The sequence below is a fragment of the Rhinatrema bivittatum genome, unplaced genomic scaffold (genome assembly GCF_901001135.1).
Source record: "Rhinatrema bivittatum unplaced genomic scaffold, aRhiBiv1.1, whole genome shotgun sequence".
NCBI lineage: Eukaryota > Metazoa > Chordata > Amphibia > Gymnophiona > Rhinatrematidae > Rhinatrema > Rhinatrema bivittatum.
The window spans coordinates 625,076-647,335 of NW_021820334.1; the positions used below are offsets into that span (position 1 = coordinate 625,076).

General features: G+C 45.1%; 1 protein-coding gene across 1 annotated transcript in view; it reads left to right on the forward strand.

Annotated features, from left to right (window-relative positions):
* Positions 1-12,595, forward strand: part of LOC115081506 (vomeronasal type-2 receptor 26-like) — a 71,229-nt gene extending 58,634 nt beyond the window's left edge. Inside the window, exon 5 of the mRNA XM_029585960.1 lies at positions 11,700-12,595. Coding sequence (XP_029441820.1) covers positions 11,700-12,595 — 896 coding nt within the window. The remainder of the gene's footprint in view (positions 1-11,699) is intronic.
* The last annotated feature ends 9,665 nt before the right edge of the window (positions 12,596-22,260 follow it).

Consider the following 22,260-nt stretch of genomic DNA (forward strand, 5'->3'; position numbering starts at 1 on the left):
GCAATTTGCTAGGCATACTGGTATTACTGGATTGACCAGTTGTTTTTTTTATCTAGCATCATTTATTATGTTACTATTATGTTATGAGGGCTTAGTTATAGTTTGCATATTTCAGCATGTGTTAAGGATTATCATTTTTTTATAACTTTTATCAGTGTATACACTATATATATTTCTATGATATTTGGTTGATGTACTGAGAGAATTGTTATTTTTGAGGACATTTTCAAAGTATTTCTGTGGATAAAATTGGACATTCTAGAGTAAATTTTCAAAGGTTATATGTGAAAAAAATGTTCATATACACTATATGTGATGAATTTGGGTAATTTGTGGGTAATTTTAAGTGTATTCCATATTTTATAAATTTGTCACATATGGACCTAAGACTGTATCTCAAAAAGGATAGAGACAGGATGGAAGCAGTGTCGAGAAGGGAGACCAAAATGGTGTAGGGTCTGTATCAGAGGACCTATGAGGAGAGGCTGAAGGATCTAAATATGCATACTCTGGAAGAGAGAAGGTGCAGGGGAGATATGATTCAGATACTCAGATACCTGAAAGATTTTAATGATGCACACACTTTGAACCTTTTCTACTGGAAAAGAAACAGTAGAACAAGGAAACACGAAATGAAACTCCAGAGGGGATGACTCAAAACTAACATAGGAAATATTTCTTCTCAGAGAGGGTGGTGGATGCTTGGAATACTCTTCTGGAGGAAGTGGTAAAGTAGAAAACAGTCAACAAATTCAAAGTGGCATGGGCTAAACACTGTGGATCCCTAAAGGCTAGAGGACGGAAATGAAGAAGCGGGTGCATGGGGTTAACCTGCATGGAGCAGCAGTTACTACACTTAACAGAAGGCATAGGGATTACTACCATCAATCAATAGCCTTGATGGTTTTGACACAACTGCAACATCACTCCCTGTTTTGATAGCGGGGGGTGGGTGGGAAAGGGGAATTGGATACAGACAACAACCAACATGGGCCCTGGCTTTTATGATCTGGGGTACTGACATGCAGACATAAGGGGGAAGTAGAGGGTAACGTCTATGGCCAAGTCCCAAAGCAAAGAATGGCAAGCAGCATTGTCTGAATTATCAAGAAGGCTCCTCCTCCAGTAAAAATATTGCTAGCAGTAATTAATTGGTTTTAAAGTTGTTTGGTTTTTATTGATTGTATATATTAGTACCCATCATAAGACTTGGGGGTCTCCTGTATGCAGCAGCAGATACTACCATGAGAAGCTGGCAGGGCAGATGGGATGGTACATCTGATCCTTTTCTGCCATCATTTCTATACTACTATGTTTAAAATCATCTAAAATGCACAAAGCACAAACAATATATTAAGCAAATCATGAACCAAATAATAAAGCCAATGAACAGATAACACACAACATATATCAAAAGATTTAAAAATAAAGAAAAAAAACATTTTGAAATAATGGGCTTTTAGCTGCTTTCTGAAAGGTTTATAATCTGGTATTGTATAGAGCTGTAAAGGTAGCTCATGCCAAAGAGTAGGCTCCACCACTGAAAAAACTCAGTTGTGAATAGATTGAAGATTTGGGGGAAAACCTCAAACTGAAATATGTAATGTCCTTCAGAGGACAGTAGTAGCATCTGAGGACATTGATCAAAAAGACACTGGGGTTATATAGGAATTACACAAGAAAGGGTTAGAAAGGAGGAAAGACAGCTCAGTAGAAGATGTGTATTCTACATCACCTCCAGTGAAATCATTTCTGTGGCTAGGTTTAAAGCCCATTCAGGAAGCAAATGCCCAACATCAGAATCTGGGTAGAATCCAGCAACCCCTCTAGATGATGGTTAATAGGGATGTGAATCGGGCTTCAGACGATTGAAAATATCGGACGATATTTTCAAAATCGTCAGAAATCGGAGGCTCCCGATAAGAGAACCCCACAATTTTGTTCCTGTGGTTCTCTTATCGTTTTCGTGGAGGGCGGGAAAAATGGCACACCAAAACAATCCCTAAACCCTTTAAAACTGTTCCCTTAGCTTCCCCCATCCTCCTGAACCCCCCAAAACTTTTAACAAGTACCTGGTGGTCCAGTGGGGGTCCCGGGAGCCATCTCCAGCTTTCGGGCCGTCGGCTGCCACTTATCAAAATGGCGCCGATGGCCCTTTGCCCTTACCATGTGACAGGGTATCCATGCCATTGGCTGGCCCCTGTCACATGGTAGGAGCACTGGATGGCCCCTGCCATTTTTAAAGATGGTGCCGGCCGTCCAGTACTCCTACCATGTAACAGGGCCTGGCCAATGGCACTGATATCCTGTTACACGGTAAGGGCAAAGGGCCATTGGCGCCATTTTTATTAGTGGCAGCCGGCGGCTCCGAGAATGGGAGATCGCTCCCGGGACCCCCACTGGACCACCAGGTACTTGTAAAAAGTTTTGGGGGGTTCGGGAGGGTGGAGAAAGCTAAGGGAACAGTTTTAAAGGGTCGGGTGGTTTTTTTGTTTATCGGCTCGGGCGCAGCCGATAAACAAAACCGCGATTGAGCCCCATAAAAAAAAATTAACGATGTGATTCACATCTCTAATGGTTAAGTCAAATTCTGTACAAATATTCACAAATTGACCAGAAACCATATGTCTCATTGAAAATTTTCTGGGGAAGGGATGATGTTCATAGAACTTTAGCTTTAGTGGACACAGGGGCGGAGGCTATATTAATTTATGAAAATCCAAAATGCTTTCATGGGGTTAATGGGGATTCATTTTAATTGGAGGGAAGAGAACCACTGCTGTGTCTGTGAAATTGAAGATGCAAAATCGAGACTACACATCCAGAGAATACCAGGTACTAATTACTGAAATCAATACATATGTCATTAACAAAGGTTAAGGCTGCAGTTACAATAAGGCTCTTTCTGGTTTAGGATAAGAGCAATATCTCTGTTGGCCATGTAGGAGCAGGAAATTGGAATCCAGACTACATACCTCTTCTGGGTAAACCTATTTGCTTTAAGCTAATGCATACCTGGGTGGCTTGTTGAGATAACCCAAACCATTTAGGATTTGATGGCAGTGGGTGTAATTCACCCAGCTGTTTCCTCTTCAACAGCTCAGTATGTCCAGTCAAACTTCTAATGACACTTGAAGAATGACTATTGAATACAGAGAGCAGAATAAGCATGCTCAACCATTAGCAAGTGCTTATCCTGATGTGATTACTTTAATTGGCAGGAATCAGTAACTTGAAAGGGCTGTGGCATTAGATCTCTCTGTTTTTTATATTAATCAATGAAATTAGTCAAAATCTATTTGCATTCTCATGTGAAGGCAGACAGTATACTTTTACAAGGCTACTGAATAAATATTTACATAATCCCACCCTGTGTCATGGGCTAATTGCTTAAGACCTGGGAAAATCCAAATAGCAAAATTCCTCTCTATATTGGAGGCTACCAATTCTATTCATGTCCCTGTAAGGGCAGCAGGGGATGATGGGTACACCAATTGTAACCACAAGGATTTCCACTCAATCGATATGCATATTGTCTCAAAGGCCAAGGGGATAATCTTCCAAGTTATTGCCAGATTTCTGGTATCCAGTCATATTATCTACATCTACTCTCAGTCAGAAATTAATGATCATTTCCAGGAAAATCACATCACCAGGAGCTGGCTTTCAGGTAAGAATACACGTATCACTACCACCACACAGCAACTAGCATCTTCTTTTTGTCTCCTACCTATCTAGGTAGAGTGACAACATTGGTCCAAGAGGACTGCTCTAACCTTGTCAAAAGAATTACCACACTGCCCAACACTAAGGGTTTTCTGACTCCGCTCTTCTCTGTTTTTTTACTACAGTTGATAGAGGATATCTACACAAAACTTGGCTCATTATCCCATTGCATAATCCATAGACTACTGCTGATGTTTGTTACAACAGAGACCATGAGCAGACCAGGACTGTCATAGAGAGACCCTTTGATCTAATCAAAACATGTTTCAGATCTGAGGGATGTTTTCTTTACAACCTTGCTAAGGTCCCTGGGATCTTTCCACCTTCGATATGCATCATAACGTTGTCAAATTAGAGGTCTGTCTACTTCACAGGGACATAAAATCATCTGACAAAGAAGAGGAGGAGATACATTACCAGAGATTCATCACCAGATTCAACAGCAGGTACTACAGGAAAGGAAGCATGTATTTATATGGAGTGCTTTATGTGTGGATTTGTTAGGATCGTGGACCCTTGGGCCATTTGCGACTGCAGGTGTTGTGCTGTGGAGACCCACAGTGAGCGTCGCAGCCAGGAGGCAACGCTGAAAAGAGATTCCGAAGAAGGCTTCATCACTGGATGTCCGAGGTCCCCCCAGGAGGAGCCCGTAGGGACCCAGACCTCTTGGACTTAGGCGGGACCCTATGCGACCAATGATCCAGGAAGCAGCCGAAGAGATGGAAGATGAGGACAGCAGGGCCCAGGAGGCTAGAAGAGTCTTCACCCTCAGAAGGACGTGGCTCCCCCGGGAGGAGCCCATGAGAGCCCGAGCCGCTGGGACTTAGGAGAATCCTCCAGGCCAATAAGAACTGGATACCTGTTGGCAAAGGGGAAGCTGAAGTCGGCGTCGAAGAATGAAGCCTGGGTCAGAAACCAGAAGTCAGACGTTGCAAGTAGTCATGAACTGGGAAGCAGTAAACACAACTAGATCCTCCGAAGAGTGAACCTCCTTGCAAGGTCCTGTCCTAGTAAAGCTGCAGGGTTTAAATACCCTGCAGCATCTGATGTCATCTGGTGCGCCCTCCTCGTATTTCCCATGCTGGCCCCTTTAAGGCTCCAGCTCCCGGGCCCGTGCGTGCCTAGGGGGTGGGGCCAAGCACGTTGGGTCGGCGGCATCTCCCTCACACAGGGAGAGCCACGGCAGGACGCTGGTCGGGCCTACCAGGCCAAAGAGGAGTCCGTTCAGGCCGGGCCAGCCCCGAGGTAGAAGGAAGGACAGCGGCACGGCCTGGTCCCGTAACAGGATTATATTTAAAATTTACATTAAAAAATATATATTGCTTCCTTGGCTGCCTCCATTTTCATGGTAGATCCTCAGCTGCCTCAGCCTACCCCAATATTGTATTCTTCCACAGCAGTGTCCAATCACAGCTAATGTTGCCCTCAGAGAGACCTGGAGTCTCTGAGGCTGCTGAGAAGGTGACCTCAGAGCAGTTGTGTGCATCTCATCTTCCTTCACCTTGGTCCTCAGAGAAGGAAAGAACATCTGTCTGTGGTGGGGGTGCTGGTGAAGCTGGCATAGGAGTGGGTGATGGGACCACAATAGGAAGTGGAATCAGAATGGATAGTGATGGAGCAATTGATGGGCCAAGCAGACCTATGGCCTTGAGCTGCACTATCCAGGATGGTGGTGCTGCAAAGACTGGTGGGGGCTGCTTCCATGGAGGCATTACAAAGTAGAGAGCTACAGCTGACAGGGATTCATAAGTTGTAGGATCTCCATCCATACAACAGTCTGAGATCTGATTACTTTTCTAATTACTGCATCTGTCAAAGAATTAGGTCATTTTCAGCAACAGATCAATTTTTTTTATCCACATCTTCAATTCCTTATTATGGAATATAATCCTTCTATATTGTCCTTTCCTGAATCCAGCTGATGTTTAGGGACCATACCATCAGTATATCAATTCATTGTAAAAGTTGCAGAATGGAACTAAATAAACTAACTTTCAAAGTTTAAGTTTACCTATCAGTCAATTTCTGTGTCTTATGAGATTGTATTCAGATGAACCAAAATTCAAACATCAGGCTCGAAATATCATGGAACATTTTTTCAATAGAGAGTTTCCACTTCAACGGATTAAATCAAGGTATAAAAGAACACTATATGCCAGTCGTGATTTGCCTTTGGAATACCTATCTTATAGGGAAGATGCTTATCCAAAATGTGTGCTGAGACATTCCACTAGATCAAGAGACATCTCTTCTTTTATTAGGAAGCATTAGCATATTTTAACATGGCATCATGGTTTTGGGAAGCTATCTTGATTTGCCTTTACACAGGGCAGGAATGCTAAAGAAAATGTTTCCAAGGCAGTTTTATCTGGCCCATCTACAGAGTGCAGACTTCCAGTCGGTCATTTTAATTGCAGATCCTGTTTCATTGCCAGCAGATGATTACTGGAAAGGAATAATATCCAATGTCCAAACTTTTCACTGTTTTCAAGTGAGGTATTAACAATAGTGGGTAAACATGGAAGACCAAAGTACCTCTGTTTTCCAAAATAATTGTCCCAAGTGATTAACTCAAAACAAATTTTTGTTATTTAAATGACCTCATACTAGGCTCTTAGTGGTGCAACATTTGCACAATCATTTGGCCGTTATGTGCTGTTTTTATGCAGGATAGCATGTAGCATCACACTTCATATAATCATTGGTCATTCAAATATTTTTCTTTCCCATTCGTGTCAATGCACCATTGTAAGTGAATAAAATCAATTATTGAAGTTATTGCATATCTTTTGACTTACTTCAAGAATCTTATGTTCTTATGTTCTTATGATCTTAATCATTCTTCAATATATCATTTTTCCACATTGCATTGTGAAATTTCAGCTACTTAGCTTTTATTGTGAAGAAACAGTTTGACTTAGTGCCTTGAGGTATTTCTGACAAGCTGCCCGACACGGTACGTGTTTCGGTTAAACACTTTCCTCATGGGGCCATAATGGTATCAGTTCAGCGTTGTTCATCCCCGTCCTCCGGTAATAATATTCCCCAGACATCAAAGAATTAGTCACACAACCATACTGATTGTACGTCTAAGTGTATGGTGTAAGTCATTGTATCTTGCATCGGCTCGGCAGTGCGCACAAGCCCTGGGACGCGCGTATGTCCTGGGGCTTCGAAAAATGGGAGGTCCGGTAGCGGGTCCATGGGCGGGGCCGCGGTCCGGTGGCAGTCCGGGGGTGTGGCTGAGTGCCCCGACACAGCAGCCTGTGTCAGGGCCTGGCCAGCCAGCGTGTGCAAGTTACGCCTGCCTTGGGAAGGCGTAACTTTCTCAACAAAGGTAGGGGGGGATTTAGTTAGGGCTGGGGGGTGGGTTAGATGGGGATAGGTAGAGGAAGGGAGGGGAAGGTGGGGGGGTGGAAAAAAGTTTCCTCCGAGGCCGCTCCGATTTCGGAGCGGCCTCGGAGGGAACGAGGCAAGCTGCTCGGCTCGGCACACGTAGGCTGCACAATTGGGCACCCCCCTGCGCACGCCGATCCTGGATTTTATTGGACTTAAGATTTATTAAAACATATGCAAGAGTGATATTTGTAAGCAAAGCTGAGGGGCATAGTGCAGGTGCAATGCCTGCTATTAGGAAGTTATTTTTATTCCAGTATGTATGGCTTGACTACATGATTGTGTTTCCATAAATGTTAGCTATTCAGTTAAAAGAGCATTAACAAATTATGTTATACTTAATATATATTATTTCTGTACATCATATTGAGTTTTCATAGATGGAGAAGTTTAAAATCAGGAAACAAACAAATTATTTAGGGTCCAACAAGCCATTAGAAAATGATCAGAGACCTTAAATAATAGAAGTTTACCAAATGGATCCATCTTTTCAGAGCAGGTTGATATATATAGAAACATAGAAACATAGAAATGACGGCAGAAGAAGACCAAATGGCCCATCCAGTCTGCCCAGCAAGCTTCACACATTTTTTCTCTCATACTTATCTGTTTCTCTTAGCTCTTGGTTCTATTTCCCTTCCACCCCCAGTTTTAATGTAGAGAGCAGTGATGGAGCTGCATCCAAGTGAAATATCTAGCTTGATTAGTTCGGGGTAGTAGCCGCCGCAATAAGCAAGCTACACCCATGCTTATTTGTTTTACCCAGCCTATGTTATACAGCCCTTATTGGTTGTTTTTCTTCTCCCCTGCCGTTGAAGCAGGGAGCTATGCTGGATACGCGTGAAGTATCAGTCTTCTCCCATGCTGTTGAAGCAGAGGGCCATGCTGGATGTGCATCGAAAGTGAAGTATCAGGCACATTTGGTTTGGGGTAGTAACCAGTCCACCGTAACAAGCCAGCTACTCCCCGTTCTGTGAGTGCGAACCCTCATTTTCTCCCCTGCCGTTGAAGCAGAGAGCTCTGCTAGATGTGTGAAGTATCGGTTTTTCTTCTCCCCTGCCATTGAATCAGAGAACTATGCTGTATATGCATTGAAAGTGAAGTATCAGACTTATTTGATTTGGGGTAGTAACCGCCGTAACAAGCCAGCTACTCCCCTCTTTGTGAGTGTGAATCCCTTTTTCCACATTTCCTCTTGCTGTTGAAGCTTAGAGCGATGTTGGAGTCACAGTAAGCATGTGTATGTTTATTTAATAAGGGTATTGACTCCAGGCAGTAGCCCTCATTCTGGCGAGTCACCCACTCTTCATTGGCGGCCTCTTGACTTTATGGATCCACAGTGTTTATCCCACGCCCCTTTGAAGTCCTTCACAGTTCTGGTCTTCACCACATCCTCAGGAAGGGCATTCCAGGCATCCACCACCCTCTCCGTGAAGAAATACTTCCTGACATTGGTTCTGAATCTTCCTCCCTGGAGCTTCAAATCGTGACCCCTGGTTCTGGTGATTTTTTTCCTACGGAAAAGGTTTGTCGTTGTCTTTTGATCATTAACACCTTTCAAGTATCTGAAAGTCTGTATCATGTCACCTCTGCTCCTCCTTTCCTCCAGGGTGTACATATTTAGATTCTTCAATCTCTCCTCGTACGTCATCCGATGAAGATCCTCCACCTTCCTGGTCGCTCTTCTCTGTACCGCCTCCATCTTGTCTTTGTCTTTTTGAAGATACGGTCTCCAGAACTGAACACAGTACTCCAGGTGAGGCCTCACCAAGGACCTGTACAAGGGAATAATCACTTCCCTTTTCTTACTCGATATTCCTCTCTCTATGCAGCCCAGCATTCTTCTGGCTTTAGCTATCGCCTTGTCGCATTGTTTTGCCGATTTCAGATCATTAGACACCATCACCCCAAGGTCCCTCTCCTGCTCCGTGCACATCAGCCTTTCCCCGCCCATCGAATACAGTTCATTCGGATTTCCACTCGCCATATGCATGACTTTGCACTTCTTGGCATTGAATCTCAGCTGCCATATCTTCGACCAATCTTCCAGTTTCCTTAGATCTCGTCTCATTCTCTCCACTCCTTCCGGCGTGTCCACTCTGTTGCAGATCTTTGTGTCATCCGCAAAAAGACAAACCTTACCTTCTATCCCGTCCGCAATGTCGCTCACAAAGATATTGAACAGGACCGGTCCCAACACCGATCCTTGCGGTACACCACTTAAAACCGCTATCTCTTCAGAGAAGGTTCCATTTACCATCACACATTGTCTTCTGTCCGTCAACCAATTTGCAATCCAGGTCACCACCTCGGCACTCACTCCCAAGCTTCTTGTTTTATTCACCAGTCTCCTGTGCGGAACCGCACAGGATATAGACTTGGTTTTATCTATTTGCATGCATTATTAGAAGGGTTTTGAGTTTTCCAGTTTATAAATCCTTTGGGGTAGATTTTAAAAGCCCTACGCGCGCCTAGCCTATTTTCAAAAGGCCTGGTGGCGCGCATAAAGTCCCGGGACGCACATATGTCCCAGGGCTTGAAAAAAGGGGTGAGGATGGGGCGGGGGTGATCTGAGGCGGAGCGTGGGCATGGCCAGAGGCCTCTGTACGGATGCTGGGCCGGGGATCATGCGCCAGTACTTGGCAGGCGTAACTTCCACAACAAAGGTAAGAGGGTGGTTTTTTTTGGCTGGGGAGCGGGACCGGTAGGGGAAGGGAGGGGAAGGTGTGGGGGAACGGGAAAAGCCAGCTGGTCTCCCCGAGGTCTTGGAGCGTGCAAGTTGCACTAGTGTGCACCCCCTTGCACGCACAGACCCCTGATTTTATTACATGCGCATGACTGCGCGCGCATGTTATAAAATTGGTCTTACATTTGTGCACACCGGGTAGTGCACACAAATGTAGGCCGCGCACATAACTTTTAAAATCTGCCCCTTAGTATGATCTCAATAAGCCACTTAGAATCCCCCCATAATTCCTCAGCTAAATGCATGCAGGAAATACAATTTTGTGAAATATTTTGGCTTTTGGCAATCCCAAATTTGCATATGCAATTGAATTCTGTTTTTACAACTGTTAACTATGCTTTTGAAAAAGAATCCATAATGGACATTTCTCAGCCTTTAGCTGAACATTTAAGAAAGTCAGATATGTCTTATCCAAATATCTTATGCTACATTACAGCCACAACCAGGAAAGATAAGTTGCTGATGTCAACATAACTTTACCCAGCTAACACATGAACTCCTGAATAGAAACCTCCACTTTCTACACAAAGGTTTGGTTAGCTGTGTTCAGCAACTAGCGATGAAAAGCAGTTCTAACAAACTTACATTTTCCCCTCTCCTAACCTTGCTCATAAAATGGACATTATTTTGATTGGAAAGCAATAGCTGCCAACTAAAACTGCTGCTAATTTTACTACTATTTATCATGTATAACGTGCTCCTAGATATATGCAATTATGTACACTGTACAGATAATCTCAAGACATAGTCCCTGCTCAGAGAGGTTTACTATCAAATCACTGCAAAATAAATTACATAAAAGAGTCAATGGGAAGTTTATTTATCACAGAGAAGTGGGTAGGATTTAAAAGCAGCCTCAAAAGGATGTATTTATTTATTTATTTGTTTATTTATTTATTTTTTAATTTAAACAGTTTTATATATCGTTGAATGGAAGAATCCATCTCAATGGTTCACAAAGAATAAAACATAATATAAAACGTGAAAAACCGGTTGAAAAGATGAAAAAAGAATACATATTATCATATTATAAAATCTAAAACTATAACTAAAAGTATAAAAACTCTCATCATTAAAATAAAATGCTACCCTTAAAAATTAGTATAGTAAGCAATAAGATTTGTTTTCATACCAGGTTTGATTGTGGTGAGAGAGAGAGCATTACTGCACCAACTCAACATGTCTAATCCATGCATATGGTGCAGCAAGGTAGAATGTACTGAGGTGAGAAATGATGGTGGAGGAGGGAGCTACAGATAAGAGTAAATTACCCGATGAATTGAGATCAAAAGAAAGGATGTAAGGGAGAAATGATAGATAATGAGGAGCTGCAGAATGAATGCATTTGAAGGAAAAATGGAAGGTTAAACTATCTGCTGAAGCAGAGGGAGAACTAAAGTAGTGGCTTGCAAAGAGAGGATACATAGACATAGTAAGACTGAAAGAAAATAAGCTGTTTGGCTACATATTGATTAGATTGCAATGGAGAAAGTTAGTTCAATGAGAGGCCCAATAAGATCAAGTTGCAACAATCTAAATGGAAGGTGTTAAGTGAGTGGATGAGTGATGTGGTAGCATAATCAGAGTGAAAGAGACAGATTATAACAATGAAATTAGGCATCTAATTGAATCTACACTATAAGGAGAAATTGTCATCTTGGGGATCTAGACATCTAAATCCAGAATTAGATGGATTGATCTCTTTGAATATTGGTTCCAAAATGTTTGGATTGTCTAATCGATATTGTAATTCAACACTGCAATATTCTTAAATATTTGAGAAGTGCATTGATGAGTGTTCAAATTTAAGGACATATTTTTTCCTTAACAGATATGGACAGCTGTTCCAGATGCCCAGAGGATCAATGGCCCAATAAGGATAGAACTTCCTGTATCCCAAAAGCAATTCAGTATTTGACCTATGATGAACCTTTGGGTACAGCTTTGACATTCTTCAGCATTTTCTTTTTCCTTATCACTGCTGCTATTCTGGGAATCTTCATTAATTATCGGGACACTCCTATAGTGAGAGCCAACAATCGGGACCTCAGTTATATTCTCCTTTTCTCTCTCATGTTCTGCTTCCTCTGTTCCTTGTTATTCATTGGCCGTCCTGATCAGGTGACCTGCATACTCCGACAGAGTGCCTTTGGGATTATCTTCTCCATCTGTCTCTCCTCCATACTGGCAAAAACAATCATTGTGGTCATAGCCTTCCAAGCTACCAGACCAGGAAGTAAGCTCCAGAAATGGTTGGGTTCCAGGGTCTCAAACTCTATTGTCCTTTCCTGTTCCCTTATTCAAGTTGTTGTGTGCCTTGTCTGGTTGACCACTGCTCCCCCATTCCCATATCTTAACATGCAATCAGAATTTGGAACAATACTATTGGAATGTAATGAAGGGTCAATAATTTCATTTTACTGTGTCTTGGGTTATCTGGGTCTTCTGGCTGCTACCAGCTTCATAGTAGCTTATCTAGGAAGAAATCTACCTGAAGGCTTCAATGAGGCCACGTATATCACCTTCAGCATGGTGGTGTTCTGTAGTGTTTGGGTGTCCTTCATCCCAACCTACCTGAGCACTAGCGGAAAGTACATGGTGGTGGTAGAGATGTTTGCTATCCTGGCCTCCAGTACTGGACTGTTAGGCTGTATTTTTATACCCAAGTGCTATATTATTATAATGAAGCCTAATAGGAATAACAGGAAGTACCTGACAATCAACTGAAATTATTAATACTTCTGAGAATTATGGCAAAGTTAATTCTGTGACAATCTGAAGTTTTGTAATTATGTATTCCCTTGAATTTTCATTAAATTCAAGAGATTCTAAAATAATAACGTGAAGAAAATAGATATAGGTGGAGAAAGGACAATAATAATACTTGTGTCACAGCTTGTGTATTCTTCTAGTACCCCACCACTCAAAAGCGGCAGTCTTCAAATTGTCTATCAGGCTTGAAGTGCGCTTTACTTTATATTTATAGACCTTTTATCTAATATTCAAGATCAAGGATTTCAAATACTTTCATTCTTCAAAATTGTGTTGGGTAAAATTTGTCATGGATTTTGCAACTGCTTTGAATGTAAATAAAGTTTCTGTGGAAAAAAATGCTTTGCATACACCTGAAAATACCTGTTATCTTCCAATTCTGCAACAAACACTTTTCATGAAGTAGAATAAGTGTGGACAATCATATTAAAGATGAATCATCTTCTAGTCATAATCACCAATTCTAAGAATTAAAGTCAGAAATCATCATCATCATTTATATCAAGCTTTACACAGCATAGAGTACAAAGCATGTTAGAACTGAATGGGACTTTAGTTTATACTACATGTGTAGAGTACATTTGTAAATGGAATTCAGTTACAATTCACAGGCAATACATATTATAGATTCAAATACAATTATAAATGGAAACATAATACAGGATGAATGTAGTATATGTTGAAAGTAAATGTTAAGGGGTAGATTTTAAAAAACTTAATCATGAAAGTCCTGGGATTGGTGAAGGGGGCAGGGAGGGGTAGGGCCAGAGGCGCCCAGCACAGCGGCCATTTACTGCTGTGCTGGGAGATCACATGCCAGCAGGGTGCCGGCGTGCGCAACTTGCGCCTGCTCGAAGCAGGTATAAAAGGTAAGACAACACATTTGGGGGGGGGGGGTTAGGATAGGGATAGAGGGAGGGTGGGATAGGGGAAGGGGAAGGGAGGTCAGACTAGGGGATCGGGAAGTTCCCTCCCAGTCCGCTCCTTAATTGGAGCAGACTGGAAGGGAACCGGGGAAGGTCCCGATGCGTCACCATGCGTAACAGCGAAAATCCTCCCCCCTTGCCTGTGCCGAGCTGGCATTTTATAACATGCATGTGCCAGGGTATGCATGTGATAAAATCGTGTGCATATGGATGCGCACAATCTTTTAAAATCTAACCCAAAACTCTTTGATTGAATGAGCGTCTGCAAGTATAAGTTATGTTACAGACATAAAGGAATCTGAGTCAAGTACATCTGAGGGATTTGATGTGGTGCTTACTTGGTGGGAGGAGGTAGTAATTAGTGTTTGTGTTATAGTGCATTTTATATGAGCCATTGGAGACCAAAACTGTGGTTAAGGGATGTCATCAGGAGGTCAGAGTTCCAGCTGTGGGCCAAAGTCAGCACAAATGGCCCTGTTTTCAATCCCTTCATAAAGGTGAGGAGGCCGAGGGCAAGCCAGACTTCCAGACCTGTGAGCTCCATAGGGTGCAGTCTTTAGTCTTATTCTGAAAAGATTCTTCTTCCAGTGTGTTGCGCCTGTCGGTCGCAGATGGCTGTGACCTCTCATGCTCACCTCTTTTCTTGCTACTTTGTCAGTCATTGGAAGAATGGCGTCCTTCACTAACCACTGCCGACCTCCCTGCCGTTCACAGGATAGCGTGGCCACTCGCGACTGCCATCTTGTTCCTGGAGTGCATGACAGGGAAATGTCAACTAATATGTACACGTAAGACTGTATATTTGATGTACCATGGTGGTAACTTTCAGACCTCTGCCCCTTCTCAACGCTAGGTATAAACTGTGAGTGTGCTATGGGAAATCTTAGAGTACAAGGCGTGAGGCCAATCATTCTGCAGCCCATATGCTCAACTGTCAGAGGCGCCCCTTCTCAAGAGTGCAAGCACTTGATCACTGCTGTCCTGTGTGTGCAAAATTAGAGCACACACACACTGCCTGCTCTGGGGTATGGATTGCTGTGGTAATGGAGGGACCTCTGAGTGAAACAGCACCCAGACACAGAGAGTGACAAACACTAACATATCACGTCACTCACCGAGTCGCACACTCACACTTGAGTACGGACTACCTGCAGCACTTCCTGCACCTACACATGGGCAATGCATATTTTCCTGGAATGTTTGTCATCAAACAACAATGATGTAAGTGGCTGCTTGCCCATAACTTCTAATGAAGTAGTCTGATTCCTTCCTCGGCACAGATTATCTATTTCTGGCCACATAAAACACATCTGTCAGAGGCATATATGACACCTAATTTGGTGATACTGACATGGGCCCCTCCAGGGCTTAGGTGGCACTAAATGGGTGTCTGGCAAGAGACCAAAAAGGCCATCAGCCATCATGGCAACCACATGAGACCTCTGGGACCATAGGCCTATACATTCAGCACTGTTTCCTAGAGATGTGAATCGTGTCCTCGATCGTCTTAACGATCGATTTCGGCTGGGAGGGGGAGGGAATCGTATCGTCGCCGTTTGGGTGTTTAGAGTATCGTGAAAATCGTTAAAATCGTGAACCGGCACACTAAAACCCCCTAAAACCCACCCCCGACCCTTTAAATTAAATTCCCCACCCTCCCGAACCCCCCTCAAATGCCTTAAATTACCTGGGGGTCCAGCGGCGGTCCGTAGCTAAATCAGGGGAAGGGGGAGGGCAGGAAAACCGGCACACTAAAACACCCTAAAACCCACCCCCGACCCTTTAAATTAAACCCCCCACCCTCCCGAACCCCCCCCCCCCAAATGCCTTAAATTACCTGGGGGTCCAGCGGCGGTCCGGAACGGCCTCCTGCAATTGAATCGTGTTGTCTTCAGCCGGCACCATTCTGCACCGCCATTTTGCAAAATGGCGGCGCCACATGGCGGCGGCCATAGACCAACACGATTCGACTGCAGGAGGTCGTTCCGGACCCCCGCTGGACTTTTGGCAAGTCTTGTGGGGGTCAGGAGGCCCCCCCAAGCTGGCCAAAAGTCCCTGGGGGTCCAGCGGGGGTCCGGGAGCAATTTCCTGCCGCGAATCGTTTTCCGTACGGAAAATGGCGCCGGCAGGAGATCGACTGCAGGAGGTCGTTCAGCGGGGGTCCGGAACCCCCGCTGAACCCCCGCTGAACGACCTCCTGCAGTCGATCTCCTGCCGGCGCCATTTTCCGTACGGAAAACGATTCGCGGCAGGAAATCGCTCCCGGACCCCCGCTGGACCCCCAGGGACTTTAACCAGCTTGGGGGGGCCTCCTGACCCCCACAAGACTTGCCAAAAGTCCAGCGGGGGTCCGGAACGACCTCCTGCAGTCGAATCGTGTTGGTCTATGGCCGCCGCCATTTTGCGCCGCATTTTCCAAAATGGCGGCGCAGAATGGCGCCGGCTGAAGACAACACGATTCAATTGCAGGAGGCCGTTCCGGACCGCCGCTGGACCCCCAGGTAATTTAAGGCATTTGGGGGGGGGGGGGGTTCGGGAGGGTGGGGGATTTAATTTAAAGGGTCTGGGTGGGTTTTAGGGTGTTTTAGTGTGCCGGTTTTCCTGACCTCCCCCTTCCCCCGATTTACGATTTTTTGACGATAAATCGGGGGAATTGGTATTGTATCGTGGCCCTAACGATTTTTGATGATTTAAAATATATCGGACGATATTTTAAATCGTCAAAAAACGATTTACATCCCTACTGTTTCCTGTTCACTATGGAGCCTGCTTGTAGGCTCATTAAGTCATCATCTGAGAACAGTTTCTCTAGCCATAATGCTATACACAGACCAGATCACTGACAGTGTTGGAGCACACCTGCCCTGCTCACTACTAACTGTAAAAGTCACTTTCATCACATGAGGTACAGCCTAGAGGATGGCAGCTCTTCCTGATTCCCAACAAGTCGTGACAGGCATGTTGATCAGCAAGGGCCTGCAAGCATGAAAGCACAGAAATGTGAGGACTGACATTGGAAATGGAACTATTTTCAAGCTGTTTGGCGCAGGAGTGCTTAGCCTATGTGATTTAAAGGTGGTCACAGATCACACCAGGATTGTAAGAGATACTAGCTATAGCAACAAGCAAAATTCCCTGCATTTTCTGAGTACATACATCTTTACAGCTGCACTACATGCCTATCATAGAACCATAATAAATAGCATGTAAAATAATCACATAATATATGTAGACCTGTTATATGGTATATCTCATTATTGAAACAAGTTTACCTTCATACGATGCATAGTAATAGCTATCGTGGCGATGAGTCTGAAAAAACTTCTAAATCATTAGGTAACTTGTTAATTGCACATGTCCGGTAATATGATACGATCACTCTTATCGGAGTCCAGTGAAAAAGATTATTTGGTTATTGCCTTGGATCACGCTATCGCCTGCACTCGAATCGTGTTGCCGTACGGCCGGCGCCATTGGCACCGCCATTTTGCTGTATGGCGCCATTTTGCTGTACGGCACCATATTGCCGTACAGCAAAATGGCGCCGGCCATACGGCAACACAATTTGAGTGCAGGAGGTCGTTCCCGGACCCCCGCTGGACTTTTGGCAAGTCTTGTGGGGGTCAGGAGGCCCCCCCAAGCTGGCCAAAAGTCCCTGGGGGTCCAGCGGGGGTCCGGGAGCGATCTCCTATGCTCGTGACGTCGGGGAACAGGAACCAAAATGGCCCCGGCGCTACCTTTGCCCTGTCATATGACAGGGCAAAGGTAGCGCCGGGGCCATTTTCTATCAACGCGCCTGACGCCCGAAGTGGAAGATCACAACGGGACCCCCCTACTGGACCCCAGGTAATTTAAGACATTTTGGGGGGGTTCGGGAGGGTGGGGGATTTATTTTAAAGGGTCGGGGTGGGTTTTAGGGATGTTTTAGTGTGCCGGTTTTCCCGCCCTCCCCCAATTTACGATTTACACGATATTTAAAAACACAAAACCGCGACGATCCGATTCCCTCCCCCCCCAGCCGAAATCGATCGTTAAGACGATCGATCACACGATACACATCTCTAGTAGTTAGCTCCTCACAAACACAGTTTTCTGAAAATCAGTTGAGGTTTACCTCTCTTACAAGCTTATTTTTCTAATTAATGTTTTATTGAATCATTAATTTTAAACATTAATACATTTACAACCTTAACATGACATATTTTTAAAGAAAACATTAGATTCAGAAGAAAGAGTGCCCTTTAAATCCTAGGGGATACCTATACATATTTTTTAATAGGAAAATAAATATATCACAAGTAACAGAGAGAACCCAAATAAGGGGAGAAATACATTTACTTTACCTCCCACAGTCCTACTACTGTCTGACTCATACCAGTTATCCATTCTTGTCAGCAAAAAATGTCTTGAGATGTAGAAATCAGAAAAAACAAACTTATTATTTTGATGTCACTAAACATTTACAGGAAAATGTTTTAAAAAGTTAGCACCTAAGGAAACTATCCTGTTTGTCAATTGCAGGAAATGCTTCTTATGAGGCTGAGTCACCCAGGCCACATCAGGAACTATTTGAATTTTATTACCGCAAAATAGGAAATCTTTGTTTTTAAAATATTTCTGAAGAATTAGATTTTTATGACTTTCAGCACAGAAAGACACTAACAGTGTAGCTCTAAGAGGGATCTCATCAATAGAAGTTTCCAAAAAGGTTGATAAATGGGGGCTTACCGGTGACAAAACATCGGTCCACCCTTCATTGCCTACTTCATCTCTTCTAAACCCAGATATACGTATAATATATGTTGGAAAGAGCCTTATGATGCTCTTCAGGTTTACTCATAATTTCCCTACCAGATTTCTTGAGTAAATCTACTGGTAATAATTGTGTAGAAACAGGAAAATTCAAAAAACAAAGGGGTAGATTTTCAGAGCCCTGCTCGCCTAAATCCGCCCAAAACCGGGCGGATTTAGGCGAGCAGGGCCCTGCGCGCCGGGAAGCCTATTTTACATAGGCCTCCCGGCGTGCGCAGAGCCCCGGGACTCGCGTAAGTCCCGGGGTTCTCGGAGGGGGGCGTGTCGGGGGGCGGGCCCGGTCGTCGCGGCGTTCCGGGGGCGTGTCGGCAGCGTTTTGGGGGCGGGTACGGGGCGTGGCTACGGTCCGGGGGCGTGGCCGCGCCCTCCGTACCCGCCCCCAGGTCGCGGCCCGGCGCGCAGCAGGCCCGCTGGTGCGCGGGGATTTACGCCTCCCTCTGGGAGGCGTAAATCCCCCGACAAAGGTAGGATCGGGGTTTAGACAGGGCCGGGCGGGTGGGTTAGGTAGGGGAAGGGAGGGGAAAGTGAGGGGAGGGCAAAGGAAAGTTCCCTTCTAGGCCGCTCCGATTTCGGAGCGGCCTAGGAGGGAACGGGGGTAGGCTGCGCGGCTCGGCGCGCGCAGGCTATACGAAATCGATAGCCTTGCGCGCGCCGATCCAGGATTTTAGCCGATACGCGCGACTATGCGCGTATCTACTAAAATCCAGCGTACTTTTGTTTGCGCCTGGAGCGCAAACAAAAGTAGGCTGTTCGCGCTCGTTTGAAAATCTACCCCAAAGGTTTTAACTCCTCTAGATATTCTTTGATCTCTCTGACAGATTATGATAAATTAAGCTATCTTTAACAAAATTAACACTAAACCTCTGCAATAATGAAACTTGAGGAGTCACAGATAAAATAGTATATTCCAATGCGGATATATGAGACTCATGATCAACTGAAAAGCTTTAAAGTTAGCCATAAGTTGGATAAATTGGGATGAAATTTCGGTCAGGGTCCTATCCATTTTAAGGATCATTTTCCAGACATCCATTAAGGTAATTGAACATAAATTAGTAGGGATGTGAATCGTTTTAGGACGATTAAAATTATCGTCCGATAATTTTAATATCGTCTTAAACCGTTATGGAACACAATACAATACAGATTCTAACGATTTATCGTTATAAATCGTTAGAATCGTGAGCCGGCACACTAAAACCCCCTAAAACCCACCCCCGACCCTTTAAATTAAATCCCCCACCCTCCCGAACCCCCCCCCAAATAACTTAAATAACCTGCGGGTCCAGCGGCGGTCCGGAACGGCAGCGGTCCGGAACGGGCTCCTGCTCTGAATTTTGTCGTCTTCAGCCGGCGCCATTTTCCAAAATGGCGCCGAAAATGGCGGCGGCCATAGACGAAAAAGATTGGACGACAGGAGGTCCTTCCGGACCCCCGCTGGACTTTTGGCAAGTCTCATGGGGGTCAGGAGGCCCCCCACAAGCTGGCCAAAAGTTCCTGGAGGTCCAGCGGGGTCAGGGAGCGATTTCCCGCCGCGAATCGTTTTCGTACGGAAAATGGCGCCGGCAGGAGATCGACTGCAGGAGGTCGTTCAGCGAGGGTTCCGGCGCCTCGCTGAACGACCTCCTGCAGTCGATCTCCTGCCGGCGCCATTTTCCGTACGAAAATGGCGCCGGCCATACGCGTATGGCCGGCGCCATTTTCTGTACGAAAACGATTCGCGGCGGGAAATCGCTCCCTGACCCCCGCTGGACCTCCAGGAACTTTTGGCCAGCTTGTGGGGGGCCTCCTGACCCCCACGAGACTTGCCAAAAGTCCAGCGGGGGTCCGGAAGGACCTCCTGCCGTCCAATCTTTTTCGTCTATGGCCGCCGCCATTTTCGGCGCCATTTTGGAAAATGGCGCCGGCTGAAGACGACAAGATTCAGAGCAGGAGCCCGTTCCGGACCGCTGCCGTTCCGGACCGCCGCTGGACCCGCAGGTTATTTAAGTTATTTGGTGGGGGATTTAATTTAAAGGGTCGGGGTGGGTTTTAGGGGGTTTTAATGTGCCGGTTTTTCGATTTTTCGATTTTTCGATTTTTAACGATTTTTAACGATTTTTCACGATATTTTACCCCCCCAAACGGCAACAATACGATTCCCTCCCCCTCCCAGCCGAAATCGATCGTTAAGACGATCGAGGACACGATTCACATCCCTATAAATTAGTGTCAGTTGCACCTCAAGAGGAGGAATTAAATGAAATATTAATCACTCTAGGTGCTTCCTCTAAAATGGTAGCATCTATTATATTAACCTGAGGTACAACATTAGAAGAAACCAATGTACTTGAGGAAATCAGGAATGAGCAGATTTCAAACCTCTCACCCTTAGGGAGGTATTTCATGCCCCTATATTGGACAGACCTGATGGCTGGAGTGAAGGTTGCAATATGCTAATGTTATAAATACTGAGGTTTAGATGGAGCCTTGGACACTGTGGCAGCTGACCACACCCACGGGGGGAAGTCCCGTGAGGGGCCACAGCTCAGGACACACAAACACAGAGATTGATCTTGTATTAGACAATGTGATGAAGCCACCAGAGGTGGCAGTAGTGAGCAGCAGAAGTAGCCCAGCTGGGCTAGTATCCCTCAGGCGCTGGAACAGCGACTCCTACAGAAGCAGTGCTGTAGTGGAAAGAACTGAGAATAATGAGTACAGTGGAATATGCACAAAGCCCCAGTATGGAGAACCCCAGGATAGGGAGAGCAGGACCTCGAGAAGTGAGTACCTGATTCCTGAGAGCTGAGATGCTTGAAGGTAATGTACTCACACAGCGATTCCATGTAGGAGATGGCACTAGGGCTGGAAAGGAGGCAGGCCCTCGAGGAGCGAGTACCTGGTTCCAGGGAACAGGTCTGAGGTGAAGATGGTAGTACTCACTGGTGTTGAAGATAGTGAATCCTTCCAGGCAGAAGAGAAGGTAGGAGCAGGCAGCGAGTCAGGGAACATGGGCCCTTGAGGAGCGAGTACCGTTTTCCTGATAGCGACCTGAAAAGCATGTGAGGCCCCCGAGGAGTGGGTACCCCGTTAGCGTTAAGAGTTCAATGGAAGATTGGAGAGGCAGAGTAGCTGGGTACGGAGAGCGAATCCCATCTATAAGATTCCCCTTGCTAACTCAAAGGCTAGCAAACTTCGTAGGCTTTAAATATCCGGGCCTCATCACGTCATCACAGGGGGATGCTTCTGAGGTTCGCGCCAAGTAGGAAATAAGAGTGAGGGCCGCACGGCGCATGCGTCGTAAGGTACCAGCTTAGCATGGTGGGAGGCAGCGCCTAAGCCGGTCCAGGGACGCCGGAGAGGATGGCAGACACCTCGGCAGCCAGGCATCCATCTATAGTGAGAGGAGGTGCAAAGAAAGAAAGGTAGGTGGAGTGAATCCATCGGGAAGGGATGGTTGCAACAGTACCCCCCTTTAAAGGGCGATCTTCTCTGCACGTACCAGGTTTTGGTTTCCAAGGATGTGAGAGATGAAACTGATGGAGCATCTCTTTGTCAAGGATATTAGCCAGAGGCTCCCAAGAATTTTCCTCGGGGCCAAAACCTTCCCATGAGAGAAGGTATTCCCAGGTTTTGCCTCATTTGTGGACATCAAGAATGACTTTGACCTTGTATTCTAGGTCATCTTCTGCATTGATAGGAGATGGTTCCTGAGATTTGGAAGAGAATTCACTGATGATGAGTGGTTTCAGAAGCGAAACATGAAAAGCATTATGGATGTTCAATCCAGGTGGTAACTTCAGACTGTAGGTAACATTGCCAAGACATTGGAGCATTGGAAATGGTCCAAAGTAGCTAGAAGCAAATTGAGAGGAGGGTAACTTCAGTCTAAGGTGCTTA